Here is a 13303-nt window from a genome sequence, read left to right on the forward strand (position 1 = left end):
CACAAACTCCACACAGAAGGGTGCCAAAAATGCAAGTGGGAGTAAAATACAGACAAGTTTAAATGTATTGCAAGTTTATAATTTTGATTAATTAATGTATTTTTATGTAGTATTTTGAATACTTGAATACCCAGTCAGACCTCGTGGCTTTTTAAAAATCTCTGTGTCCTCCTTGGTGTTTGAGCAGTAGACGGAATAATATTTTACAATGTGTTTTGCCTGCTGGAGAGACAGTGGACATGAGCTGGGAGCTGTACAGCTGATCCATTGATCTGACGTTTATCCATCAACGCGAACGGAATCGTATCAGCTCAAAGCTGCTTTACTCGATTTCTTTTTCAAATCAAATGACGGAACTGTTGCATTATACTGTGCGCGCATCTGTTGGCTTGGAAAGAAAGAAAACATTTTTATTATATTAGAACACATTTCCGTCAATATACTCCCCTAAATCCTCCACACACTGGACCTTCAAGACATTTCCTTTGTAATTGTTGATTACCTGAAATTACTTCTCAACAAAACTAGGCAGTGAAATCATTTCAAGGCAGCTTGTGCAGCGTCAAGTGTGATCAAGTTTGCATTTGGTTCCAAGGTTCAGCCTGAATCATTATTCCAATTGTATGAGGATGACAGATGGCCATGACTTAAAGATGACATGCGCTTGTGCAAGCAGGAGCTTGGGCACTACTTATGTATATTTTGCTGCTCCAAGCCTCAAGCATTAGTCTTGGCAGCAACAGTAGATGGCTTTGTATGGCGTCTCAGAAGAGCAATGTGTAACAGTTAAAGTCTGTCGCTCTTTGTCGAAGCCCTCATGCTGAATTCCAGCCGCATCCCTGAGCTCTTTAATTGAAAATAGTGAGAATGCCTGGCACTTAGAGGACGATGCCGAGTGACAAGCGGGGAGGAAAGGCGGCAGGAAACAGACGTCCTACTTTATCCCTGAGCCAACGCTCAAAGGGACTAAATCTCTTGAATCCAGTCTGCCATCGCCATGATAAGCACTTCCAGGTCTTTGCGCGTGTGATAGAAATATGTTTGCACAAGTAAAGGCTTGAGTCACCATGTCATTGTGATGTTCCCCCGATCTCAGTATCAAAGAGGCCCATCTGCTTCATTTAAAATCTATACAGCAGAGTGCACTAGCGAAGGAAGCTGTCAGCTGTATTGATTTTCCTTTTATCCTCATCATCATTTATTTATTAATTTCTCCATTCACTTTCACGTCACCCCCTGCAGTAAATAAGACTCCTGTGGGGCTCGTATTGTCATCCACCGCTCTACTTAGGAAGTCCATCTTCTTTGTCCTTTCACTCCTCATTGCGGCTGTTGTTAACTTCAGAAAGATCACAGTGTGTTTTGTCATCCCTGGAAGTCCATAGATGTAACTAATGAATAAGCAATTACTTTTTAGGATTGCATCTTTTCAGCTCAAGTAAGAATTGAAGTTAATAATTTCCTGTGTTTATTTTTCTCAGGTTCTTTTTTTGGATTTTGTTTCCTGCTTATTTTTCTCTCACTGGCTGAAACATAATCCACCGCCGCAGAGCCTTTTCTCCGTTTGATTAGTAACAACTGCTGCTGGATAGATCATGCAGGCCAATGTGTGCATACAAATCATCATCCCTGTTGTAAATGTCCTAACCTCTTCTTGTCAACAGACGAGACATCGTTTGAAGCAGGGATCAAAGTTCAGATCCACACCCAGGACGAGCCGCCGTTCATAGACCAGCTGGGCTTTGGAGTGGCGCCGGGGTTTCAGACCTTTGTCTCCTGTCAGGAACAACGGGTACGTCTTGGATAAGATGACAGATCTCAAACACAGGAAATACAAGAACACGTCTCAGCACATTTTTTCAGGGAGAATCTTTACATTAAAGGGACAATTCACCCAAAATCAAAGGTACATGTAGTGCTATTTATCAGTCTAGATTGTTTGGATGTGAGTTTCTGAGTGTTGAGATAGCGGCTGTAGAGATGTCTGCCTTCCCTCGAATTAATAGAACTAGATGGCACTCAGCTTGTGGTGCTCAAAGCGCCAAAAAAAATAGATTTGAGAAACTCAGCAGCAATTTCTCTTTCCAGAAATCATGACCTAGTTACTCAAGATAAACCACAGACCTTGTTGTGAGCAGTTTCATGTAGGAACTATTTTCTCTCTACCAAACAACACCTGCCAACTGTGTCACCGTGCAGACTGAAGCGTGGATCGTCATGTGGATGAGAGGCTCATGCTTATGGCGGGATGTAAACATTAATGGTGTCCTCCTCGGCTGAGCTGTAACGTTAGCTAGCTCAGTGGTGCTAGGTGAGCTCGCAGTAGATGCAAGTTTCCTTCTTCGTGGTGATGTGGTTGGCGGATGTAGTTCAGTAGAAAGAACATAGTTCCAACCGGAAACTGCTCACAACAAGTTCTGTGGATTATCTCGAGTAACTGGGTCATGATTTCTGGAAAAGACATTGATGATGAGTTTTACCATCTAGTTTCATTATATTCAAGAGAATGCTGATGGCTTCAACACTCGGCAACTCACACCCAAACAGTCGATTGATAAATATCAATACATGTAAGGAAAAACATGTATTTTTATCTTGGGATGAACTGTTCCTTTATTTATGGCCTTCTAATTTAATTTCAAGGATTTCGTGTCTGTAAAATGAATAATCAAAACATTCAAAAGGATGGGAACCTAAAATGAGTCACTCCAGCTTTAGTAATTATGATGCAAAGACCTTTATTTGTGTGGCTTTTTTCAAAACAGTGTTGCAAAGTGCTTCACCAAAACAAAACAGACTTACATAAATACAGCAGAAATTACAAGTTAAGAGTGTCGTGGCACAGAGGGTCTAATTGTTGCAGTAATCCAAGTTTTTAAAACTGATTTAAGGAAGTCACTGAGGTGGCAAGACGAATTTCAACAAGAGGGCTGTTTGGCGGCCCTGACAACAAATGTCTTCTTTGGTTTTAAATCAGAATCATGGGAGTGCAAGCAGAGTTGTTGTTGTTGGCTAGCATGGCTAATTTTACAGGTTTAACAACAAAATTGAGCTGCTGCGCTGTCGCTTTAAGTTTGTTGGGACTGTTTAACAGCTTAGTGTCTGTTGTTAGCAGCTGTTGCTGTGTTAGCTTGTGCTAACAGCAGCAACAGAGGTTTGCTGATCCTTTTCCACCAGCGAGGAGGATTGGTATCCATTGGACTGAGGGGATTGTCTTTTGAGTCCAGTTCAGACAAAGATTCACTACGAGACAAGTTGAAACAGGCAACTACTTGCAATGCGCTGTTCTGCTACGTTCTGAATACCTGCCAGTTCACACCAATGCAACTAGATATAATGGTGTATCATATATATGCAACAACTCTCTGTGCCTTCGTTCTGATTTCCAGCTTTTCAGACTTATTTTGTGGCTGAATATAATTTGTAGCTTCTTTAAATATGAATGAGGATAGTGATATTGAGATACTGGCTACAGATGCATTTGTAGAAATGATGAAACAGCGAAAAACAGAAACAAAACGAGAATCAGATGGACTGTATTCATAAAAAATACACCACAATAATATAAATTACCATTGCCAGTTAATCAGTCAATGAATGTGTGTGTGTTTATATGACGAAATGTCCCTAAATTTTAAGCACATACAGCGAACAGCAGCAGCGACCCACCATCCGACACCGGCACACGTGAGGGCTCGACGTGGACAGAGCACCTGGCGCAGCAAGTGAACACGCTGTCTGTGGTCATTTTGGACATGTCCAGCGGACTTCACTACAAACTGATTGGCTGTAGAAACAGGTGATAAGCTTTACGTTCTAAAACCAGCCGCCAGCAATTTCACCAGCGGAGTTGCAGGTGACTACATTAGCCAGCTTGAGTCGAGCTCAGACGGCCAATTCACACCACTGCATCTTTTCTCTGCAACGTTCTAAAGCAGTTAAGTCTCGTCGCGAGTCATCGGTCTGAACTGGGCTTTATATAGGTGTCTTCTTCTGCCTCTGGGTGGTTAGCTTGTTGAGGGGTGCTGTAGTTGTCGAGAGGAGGAACATCATGGCATTGCCCTGGCGGCATAATACAACTCCAGTCTGGGCAACAGCAGACTCTGCTGTCTCATGATCCCCCCCAGAGCGCCATTATATTATAGTTAGTATATATTTTTGACTGTTTAACTGATAACAATCGGTCAAAGTTCTTGTTGTTGGTTAATGGTTAAAGGTTTCATTATTAACATCCGTAACCAACAGCCGTGCTGCTAGTTTCCCTTCAAGTCCTGATATTATTTTCAAAATCACAACTGTTCTTGTCTTCAGAGTAGAGCTCACCTTGTCATTCTGCACATCACCTAACACTTAGTATCTGACACTGTTGTCAGATTTTCAATCGGCAAAAAGATGTTTCAGTGTCAAATTCAGGTCTCACTCTGACAGTTTCAAATCTGATTGATTTTCCGTCCCAGATGTCTGACACAATCTGTTTGTGTTTACAAGGACGCTCAGAATTGGACTAGATATTGTCATGCAAACATTTTGCCTAATGTGAACAAACATCAGCTCATAACGGGGCGAATGCAATCTGTGATGTATTCTGGGATCATTGTGGTTGTTTCAGGGCTTTCAGCCTCATGTCACCCTGCGTGCCCCAGGTGACCCTGCCAGGGTTGATCAAGCCCTGGCCTGTGTCCCAGTACCACTCACTCTCTCCCGCTCGCTCCCCCTTGATCCTCAGCCATCTGGAGGATCTTTCTGCCCCTGTCTGCCCCCCGTCACTCCCGGCAGACTTTACCGAACATTCACCAGCCAGTCGGTATCTCAATCATTTGAAATTTAAACAGTGAGCACAAGCTGTTCAGTTAGCAAGCTTATCAGAAACCCTCTCTGTGGGTTTAACATTGTCAAGGCAAATGGGACACACTCTGAATGTGTTTAAAGCTCCACTAGGAGATGGGTTTTTTTTAATGGAATTCAGACCTTATGACTCCCTGTCATCTGAAAATGTGGCTCGCGCTGAGACCATTGAGATTTATCACTCATCTCTCTGCTCTAACCCTCTGGTCCACACATAAAGTGCATGGTTCATTTTCTTTCTCTTCCGCCCTTACAATAGTTCCCAAACATTAACCTGAAAATCTAACTGGTCATATAAATGCAGGTTACCACTAAAAATGGAATACTTTTTCCCTCTACATACTCCACTATATTTAACTGACAACTTTAGCTAATAGTTACTTTTCAGACTAGGATTTTAAACATAACATTGCTTATAAAACACAATGCATTGTTACAGATAAAACAAGTAATTCTCTACCTTTTCTCTTATGACCCTTTACAACAAAAGCAGTGTCTAGTCTGCCCCCGATGTCACATTTCAGATGCTATGATCTTTTATCAGTTCAACCCAAAGTTATTTCCTCTTTAAACTCCTCAGGTGGTTTCCTTTAATAAGTGTTCGAGGTCCAAAGTTGTTAAATTATCTGATATTTCGCATAAAAGAAGCAAAGATTACAGAGAAGTCCAACGATGAATACAAATCTGTGTAGTAGAGCTTTATTTTTCTTCTTTACTACCTCATTAATCATCTCTGACTAGTTAAAACTGGCTCCACAGTGAAATGCTGCTTACACATTGTTGCATCAGTATCAACAAGCTAATAATGTAGTATATTATAATCAGGCACTGGAGGCTTTTTTTTTTTTTTTTTTTTTTTCAGAACGACTCCTTTTAATTTTGATACTTTATGTGCAGTTTGTTGATGATACATCTGTACTTTTACTTTAAGATTTTAAATGTAATGTTATGGAGTATTTTAGTTTAGTTATTTACACATACATGTACAGAAAAACAGTAGGAATTTTAAAAGTTTTAACACTGCAGGAGAGGTTAGAGGCTTATGGAGATGCCTCCCCTCTTAAATAACAATAATCATATTATTGCTGTCACTGTTCATTTTAGTCAAACCATACAGTTTGAAAACGAGGCGCGGCTCCAACTAGAAAACAATGTTTTGATGCATTGGCTGTGCTGAATGTGCATATTAAGGCAGTACAGGAGGAGGCGCACATTAATAATCCTCCAGGACTGTAACATGCTCATGTTTAACCCAAACAATGCGTAATGCGACTGCAGTTGGTTCAGATCGAGGCGGGAACACGTTCTCACCACAAACGAACCGCACCAGAGTTCATTTGTAACCGGACCAAGACCAACTCTTCAAGAAGGTCTTGGTCTGGTTGTTTGGTGCGCACCCGAGTACAATTGCTGTGTTCACACCTGCCCAAACAAACCGCACTTAGGGGGCAAATGAGTTTGATTGAACCAGACCAAACAGAGGAGGTGAGATTCCACCAAAACATTCAAAGGTGTGACTGTACTACATGTTACTCGGTTCACATAATGTGTATCAAAGGAAGTAGGAAAAAAGGTTTTAAATGAAGAACTCTATTGGTATTTGTATCCCTTTAAGCGGACCAGTAATATAACCTGTTATCAAAGTTTCTTAAATGATACTCAGCCCTAATTGGATCTGAAAACTTCTTACACCACAAAACAAAATGTTTCCTTAATCTGCGTGTTCGCAATCATCAGGTCACACTGTGTTTGTGCCTCGGTGATTGAGCCACCCAGGAGAGTAACATATTTGTCACTGCCCCTGTTCAAGGTTTTTATTGGCCCTTTGGGAGTTCAAATGAGGCGTCCCACATGGAAAGCAGTGCACTCTCAGCACTATGCTGTGTTCTGAAGGAGAAATGCTTTTGTTCCTCGACACAAAGGAGGTTAAAAACATAATTTTGGCTGGGAGTCAATCCTGTGTTTCACATAGAAAGCAAAAAGTCTGCCACAGACACATCAGTAACCTGACAGTTTTAAGGACAGTTAATTTTTAGGTTGAAATGGGTGTTTTGTTAGCTGGAAATTGAACGCTGAACCCTCAGTGACAAGGCGTTTTCCACATTCGTACCAGTTCTGCAGCACAATTGACTGATTGTTCATGTTTGTGGGTGCCTTAGTGACCTGGGGCCTTGGTGCAATTCTGATAGATACATAATTCAGGCCTTGAAAGGTGGGTCCATCAGCATTCTTTTCATGTTTTTTTAAATGTTTTTTACAGCGCTAATCCCCCACAGAAGCACAGAAGCTCAACAATGTAGCCTACTGCTGTGGACACACTGTTAGTTGGGTCCTGAAAGTCACAAAATAACACAAACTACCCGAACAGAGGCAGTGGTAACTATGTGTTCTGCAAAATAAGATTACTGTTTCTGTCAAAGGAGTCTGGTGGCTGTGGACTGAAGCAGCAGCAAAAAGAATTTTAGCCTCCTCATAAAAGGAGCACCTAAAAAAAAAAAATCAACATCAGTTTAAGCATACGCTACATAAAGATTATTCTACTGCTTTAACTTAACCTTTCCAACAGGGAACTGAGGCTGTTATGTCGCTTTCTTTAATGCAGGGGCGATTGCTCTGAGACAACAAGGGAGGCTGAACTTCCCCTAAAATTTCATAGAAGAAATGGTCAAATATGCACTATTGAATTTACATTAAAATAAGAATTTACATTGCATTAAACGTGCACTAGGATGTGTTTAACATCACGACTATGATGTTCAAACATCAGCTGTTTATCACCAGTTTTCAAACGCGACCTCCCTGTCATACATTCTCGTGTCAGCATAGTGGACACAGAGCCTCCGAGCATTCCTATGAGACAGCGCTGAGCAGGTTTTTTTCATGCAGCAAAGTGAGACGGTAATTCGATAAATGCGACAAAATCGTCACTTCCAGGGAGGCTCAGCTTCCCTGGGACCTAATGGAGCGGTAGGCAGGAGAGGACGCTCGGTGTACAGCATGCATGATGATTGGAGGAATTGTCTAAAAGGCTGAACCCCTTTGTGATTGACAGCGCTTCACATTTCGACCTCAGTCCTATGAGGATATTTGCAAGTGGAGTCTTCTGACAGAGTTCCGTCCAGGTTTGTAAACCCATCTGAAAATCTTTGAGGTCTGTTTTGCTGTGGTTCAATGGCATGAGTGTGGTTGAAAAACGGCTTCAATTAAATGTTCCTTTTAAGTTACTGCCTCGCAACAATATGACAAATTTTATGATGTTAACTTAAAGTGAGCTTCCCCTGTTTGAAAGACCAGCAGCTGCCACTGCTTTAAAGCCACCAGACTGCATTGACAGAAACAGTAATTTTACCTCACAGCACACAGGAGTTGCTGCTCTACCACTGACTCGATCGTTTCGTTTGTTACTGTGTGACTTTCGGAACCGAACTAACATGGCGTCCACAGCAGTACATGGGTTTATATGTAGCAAAGACTTCATTCTGTAACCTACATCAGGTCACTTGGGGGAAAAAATTATAAGGACATACAGACCAAGACCAACTGAAAAAAAATCTGTATAGTTATGCTGCCGCTCGCTCACAGAACATCTGATGATGGGGTGCACACTCAAACACGCAGGACCCAGGGAGCCGTTTCAAGATTTTATTGCAGATAGGGTTCAGTGGTGGTTGTCAGATGATTTTTTCTATCACAAGGAATATTAAATGAAAATGTTACTGCTCTGCGTAATGTTAAACAATAATAATAATGGAAATAATATTAGTAAATTAGGTATCATTTAATGTCATTAATGCATCTGTTACGGTATTGCTCTCTTTCTTCTTTTAATAACAGTTTAAACTTAGAAATCTTAAACAGTAACACAAAACAATCTGTTAACTTTAAATAATACATACAGGATTTGGTACAGGACATACAGAGTCACAGGCCTGAAGGGTGGAGTTCCATAATCTTGGGGAAGTGGTCTAGCCAGGAGTGCAGATGGGGTGGAGACTTGTGATTTAACATCAACATTTGAATTTCCAGTTTTAAATATATCAGGGACACTACTGGAAAGCTACAGAATGATATAAAAATCTCAGTAAAACAAACTAATGGAGCTGCCCTTAGTGACGACCCCTCCGCTCCACTAGGTGTGCCTGTTTTCCTGACTGTTCTCAAGTCAAGTCAGAGGGTCATCATTAACCTCATGAACCACACCTGGGCTCTGTGTGCCTAATGATATAAAAGCTCACCACCTTCCAACAGAATCCCTCTCTTTCCTCACGGCACAGCTGTCATCACTGATTACCGACTTTCACCTTTATTTGGTTATTCATCGTTATTTTGTAAATAAATAAACCATTTGTACACGCGTCTCCTCTACCATCATTGTTGCAGCCTCAGAGCTGGGTTGTAACACCGTAAACATAATCATAGAAACACAAACTTTCCCAGTCAGCCTGTGGAAGTCTGTTTTGCTCAGTGAAACGAAGTGTATGTAGGTTATTGCTCTGTACTGTGAGTAATTCTGCAGGTGTGATGGCAAGCATACAGCCTGAAAAATCATATACTCTGGCCTTAATATGCTACAGAACCATGCATAATGAATGGAGGAGAGAACGGGATGGAATGGGAGCGATCTCAGTCCGTCCACGTCCACACTACAAGTGAGTGTGTTCCAGTGTCGGCGGGCTGCAGCAGGATTTTGCATGCTGGCAATGTCGCGTCTGCAGGAAACTGTCCCTCTTTGTTTTTCTCTATTTCTCACTAGCTCCCTCACTTTTTTCCTCTCCAGCAGTCATTACAATTCTTCTAATACAATTCCTCTCTTTAATATGACCCCCCCGCCCCCTCCTTTCTCTCTTTTTCTCTATTTACTTATTTCATTGGCTGGCACGCTCACTCTTCATTAATCTAATGCAGTTTGCTCACATTCATTCAACTGCCTGCTTCAGCAGTCCTGTAGTGTAAAACTGTCGGGGTCTATTCAGCCGGCCAAACTGTCACTCATCGTGATCCCACAAAAGAAAAATCTGCAATTTCTCCCTACTTAACATAAAGAGCAAAAAGAACAGAGTGTTTCTTCTCCGTCCTCCCCTTCTGCTGTCCGCAGGGTCTTGCTGACTCTCGCCTTTCCTTTTTTTTCCCCACCTCTCACCCTTTCGTTTGCTCTCTGTCTTACTCAGCTAACGAAGTGGGAATTGAGGTCATAATCTTTAACATGATTTGTTTTCTTCTTCATGGTCGTTAAACAGCGCGCTAACATGTCCCGAAATCTCTTACGCCAGATTCCCTTTTGTCCACACTTGCAGAATTAAGCTTTTGCAGAAGTTAAACCAATGGGAAGTAATGTTGCCACAAGGTGGTTTGGGATGGCTGAGCGGAGCTTTTGAAAATGCAGGGGAAAAAAGTGAAATAGCAGAACTCAGAGCATAAGAGAGCCATTACCCAGTCACAGAGCTTTTCCAATAGGTCTAACCCACGTGATGAGGTGAATAAAGACACAAGCACTCATTATTGATTACCACATTTTACCCAGCTCTGATGGTTTTTATGTTCTGTTTGACTTTGTGAGACGTCCTTGATGTGAAAATAAGCGGAGGAATCAGCATAATCTCCTGATTGAATTCTAGTCAGGGCTATCTGGTTTACTTGAGTGTGCCGTATTGTATGTGCATATGTATGTGTGAACACTGTATGTGCATGTTGTTGAACATTGCCTTGGGTTATTAGTAACCAAATCCAGTGTTCGACACACACGGCTGCCTCTCGCACTCCAGTACAGATTGTAAAAAGCAGGTCCCTAAATCATAACAGTGGCCTTTAATTTATTGCTGTGTGAGCACTCAGTGATGCACTGTTTGAACTGATGAGACGGAAACACACAGGGGCTGTTTTATAGCTTCCTTCTGCATTTAATGCACCAAATTTTGACCTTTTTTTTTTTAGGGCTGTTCAAATGTAAATGAATGTTGCCAATATTTTCATATGATATGTGCATCTCTGTTGGAGTGATTTCAGTTTACGTTTCCTCCATGAATAGTGTGCTGCAAGTATAAACAAGACTCACTGAGGCTTGTTTTGGAGTAGGAGGAGGTATATATTTTTACATTTGTCCTACTTTATATATCCCAACGTCTACACTCATTCTTTTCTCGGTTATTTTCATCCAGTGGTTTGAATTTTTTCCTCTCATTTTGAATCTTTAATGCTCAGATATTCTGATGACGGAGGGAATAGTGGTGCTCAGAGTGGTGATCTCTCCAGTGGTCAAGAAATATGCTGGTCATCGTCTCATCTTTACTCATATATATTTATTTTTCTTTTTAAGTGTTAGGAATGTGCTGGTTTCGTGAACTAGACTGCTGTTAGTTTTTGATGGTCTGTTTATATGCTTCATTTCTTGTTACCATTTGTTAAAATTAGTAGAAAGTTGTACAAAAAAAGTATACAAACACTTCACGAGTCAAAGGTTTTGTTGTGTCACATGTAGAAATGAAACAACTAATCGATTAGTCAGTCATTTTAATAGTTTTAACTAATTCTTTGAACATCAATGCCAAAGAAATGACTAGTATCATCTTACTTTATATGAATATTTACGAAGAACTTTCTGAAGGCCAAAACATGCCAGCAGCGAACGGCGCGTGTCAAAACAGCCGCCCCTTTTATTCTCTATGTAGCTCTTCCTCTCTGCTCCCATGACAGCTCGTGTCCTCTCCTCACCATGGATGTATAAAGAGAACTCTGTTGCTGTTGCTGTCTCTTGTGTGTGTTGAAGAATAATGAGGAGAGACTAGCTGTTGAGGTCAAGAAATATCACGAGCTATACAAACCCACAATCCTGTCATTATGTTATAAAGACAGTGGCAAGAAGATATTGCTTGGTGAGACGTAGCTCTGGAGATTGTGGCTGTGTAGGTGAGAAATCAATATTAATCAGTGGGTGTCCACACATGATTTCAAGCGAATGCATAGGTGGAAGAGGTATAGATCTTTTAAGGAGTAATAACTGTGTGGTTTCCTGTTCACAAGCAACAGAGTAACATTTCCTGTTGGTGCTAGGGGCAGCACTCAACATGCATCATATGGTGCGCCCCAGCGTGGCAGCGCCGGTGTGTTTTCAGGTTAAGGGGGTTGTCATATAAGGTAGGGATGCATGTCAGCACATCATAGATACTGGCCGATATTGGCTTTAAAATTAAATATCAGTATCGGCCAACATACTTGTAATAATGGGAGAAATCAGCCGAAATGAACAGCGCACGAAAGAGGAAGTCTTTGCTCGGATATCTGCTAGCTATGCTGGATCTCCTGAAATGTAGACCATTGCCCCCCCTGAGGTTTATTGTCATCATGTGATAATCGCTGGGTCCGAGACTGCATCTTGCTTACTCAGTGCAATGTAATTTTAATTTAATTTTATATACTTTATTAATCCCCCTGAGGGGAAATTCAGTTTTTTCACTCTTTTTGTCATTAACACACAGGTCCGAAAGACACACACATGCACAAACAGGACCTATACATGCACAAGTGGAGAGATGTCAGAGTGAGGGGGCTGCCTTGGTCAGGCGCCCCGAGCGGTTGGGGGGTTCGGTGCCTTGCTCAAGAGCATCTCGGCAGTGCCCAGGAGGTGAACTGCCACCTCTCCAGCCACCAGTCCACGCTCCATATTTGGTCCAGACGGGGACTCGAGCAGGCGACCCTCAGGTTCCCAACCCAAGTCCCTATGGACTGAGCTACTGCCGCCCATTATGCAGGATAATATCGGCACATCATCGGTATCAGCCAATTTGGCTTTAAAATTAAATTTGAGAATCGTCAGCATGCTTTTTCTTATTTTGCCCAACGAATGAATATTACACACATTTAAAGTATTGTATTGAAAGTATTGAAAAGTATTGTATTTCATGTCTCCATCTGCTGGTGGGCCATCACGAAAAGAGTATGCATGCATTATATGATGTTAATTCCACTACAGAAGATTACTGATCACTAAAATTAGGTGGGCATGAAAGCAAGTATATCGATATTGGTATCAGTTATCTGTCAAATGAGTTGTTACATATCAGCATATCGGATACCGGCAAAAAATCCACTACCGTGCGTCCATAATATTAGGTACAATTGATTTGTACTGTGCCGACTACAATTGCTTGCCCTCCACTCCCTGGCCACACAGCTTTCGCATCAGTAATGTTGTTCCTTACCCGAGTAAACTTGCATCATCATCTATGTGACATTTTGTTGCTACAGCTGTAAAAAAGAGCGCCAATCGTAAGATCCCAAGCCCACACAATGGAGTTAACCTTTACATTGTGCCTACTATTGTTTGTATTTTGAAGACAATGGCAAGAAAGACCCTCTCGCCTGCCTTTCTACTTTTATCACCCATGGCTGTGCAATTCAGAGGATGAGCTCTGGGTGGGCCTTTGCAACTCTACTCACTGACTCCTGCTGGCACAGTTGGTTT

General features: G+C 41.6%; 1 protein-coding gene across 3 annotated transcripts in view; it reads left to right on the top strand.

Moving 5' to 3' along the window:
* Window positions 1-13303, top strand: part of asic1b (acid-sensing (proton-gated) ion channel 1b) — a 243795-nt gene that overhangs the window by 216436 nt on the left and 14056 nt on the right. For all 3 annotated transcript variants that reach the window (XM_050038952.1, XM_050038950.1, XM_050038951.1), the window contains one exon: window positions 1665-1792. In XM_050038952.1, coding sequence (XP_049894909.1) covers window positions 1665-1792 — 128 coding nt within the window. The remainder of the gene's footprint in view (window positions 1-1664; window positions 1793-13303) is intronic.

The sequence above is a fragment of the Epinephelus moara genome, chromosome 24 (assembly GCF_006386435.1).
Source record: "Epinephelus moara isolate mb chromosome 24, YSFRI_EMoa_1.0, whole genome shotgun sequence".
Lineage (NCBI taxonomy): Eukaryota > Metazoa > Chordata > Actinopteri > Perciformes > Serranidae > Epinephelus > Epinephelus moara.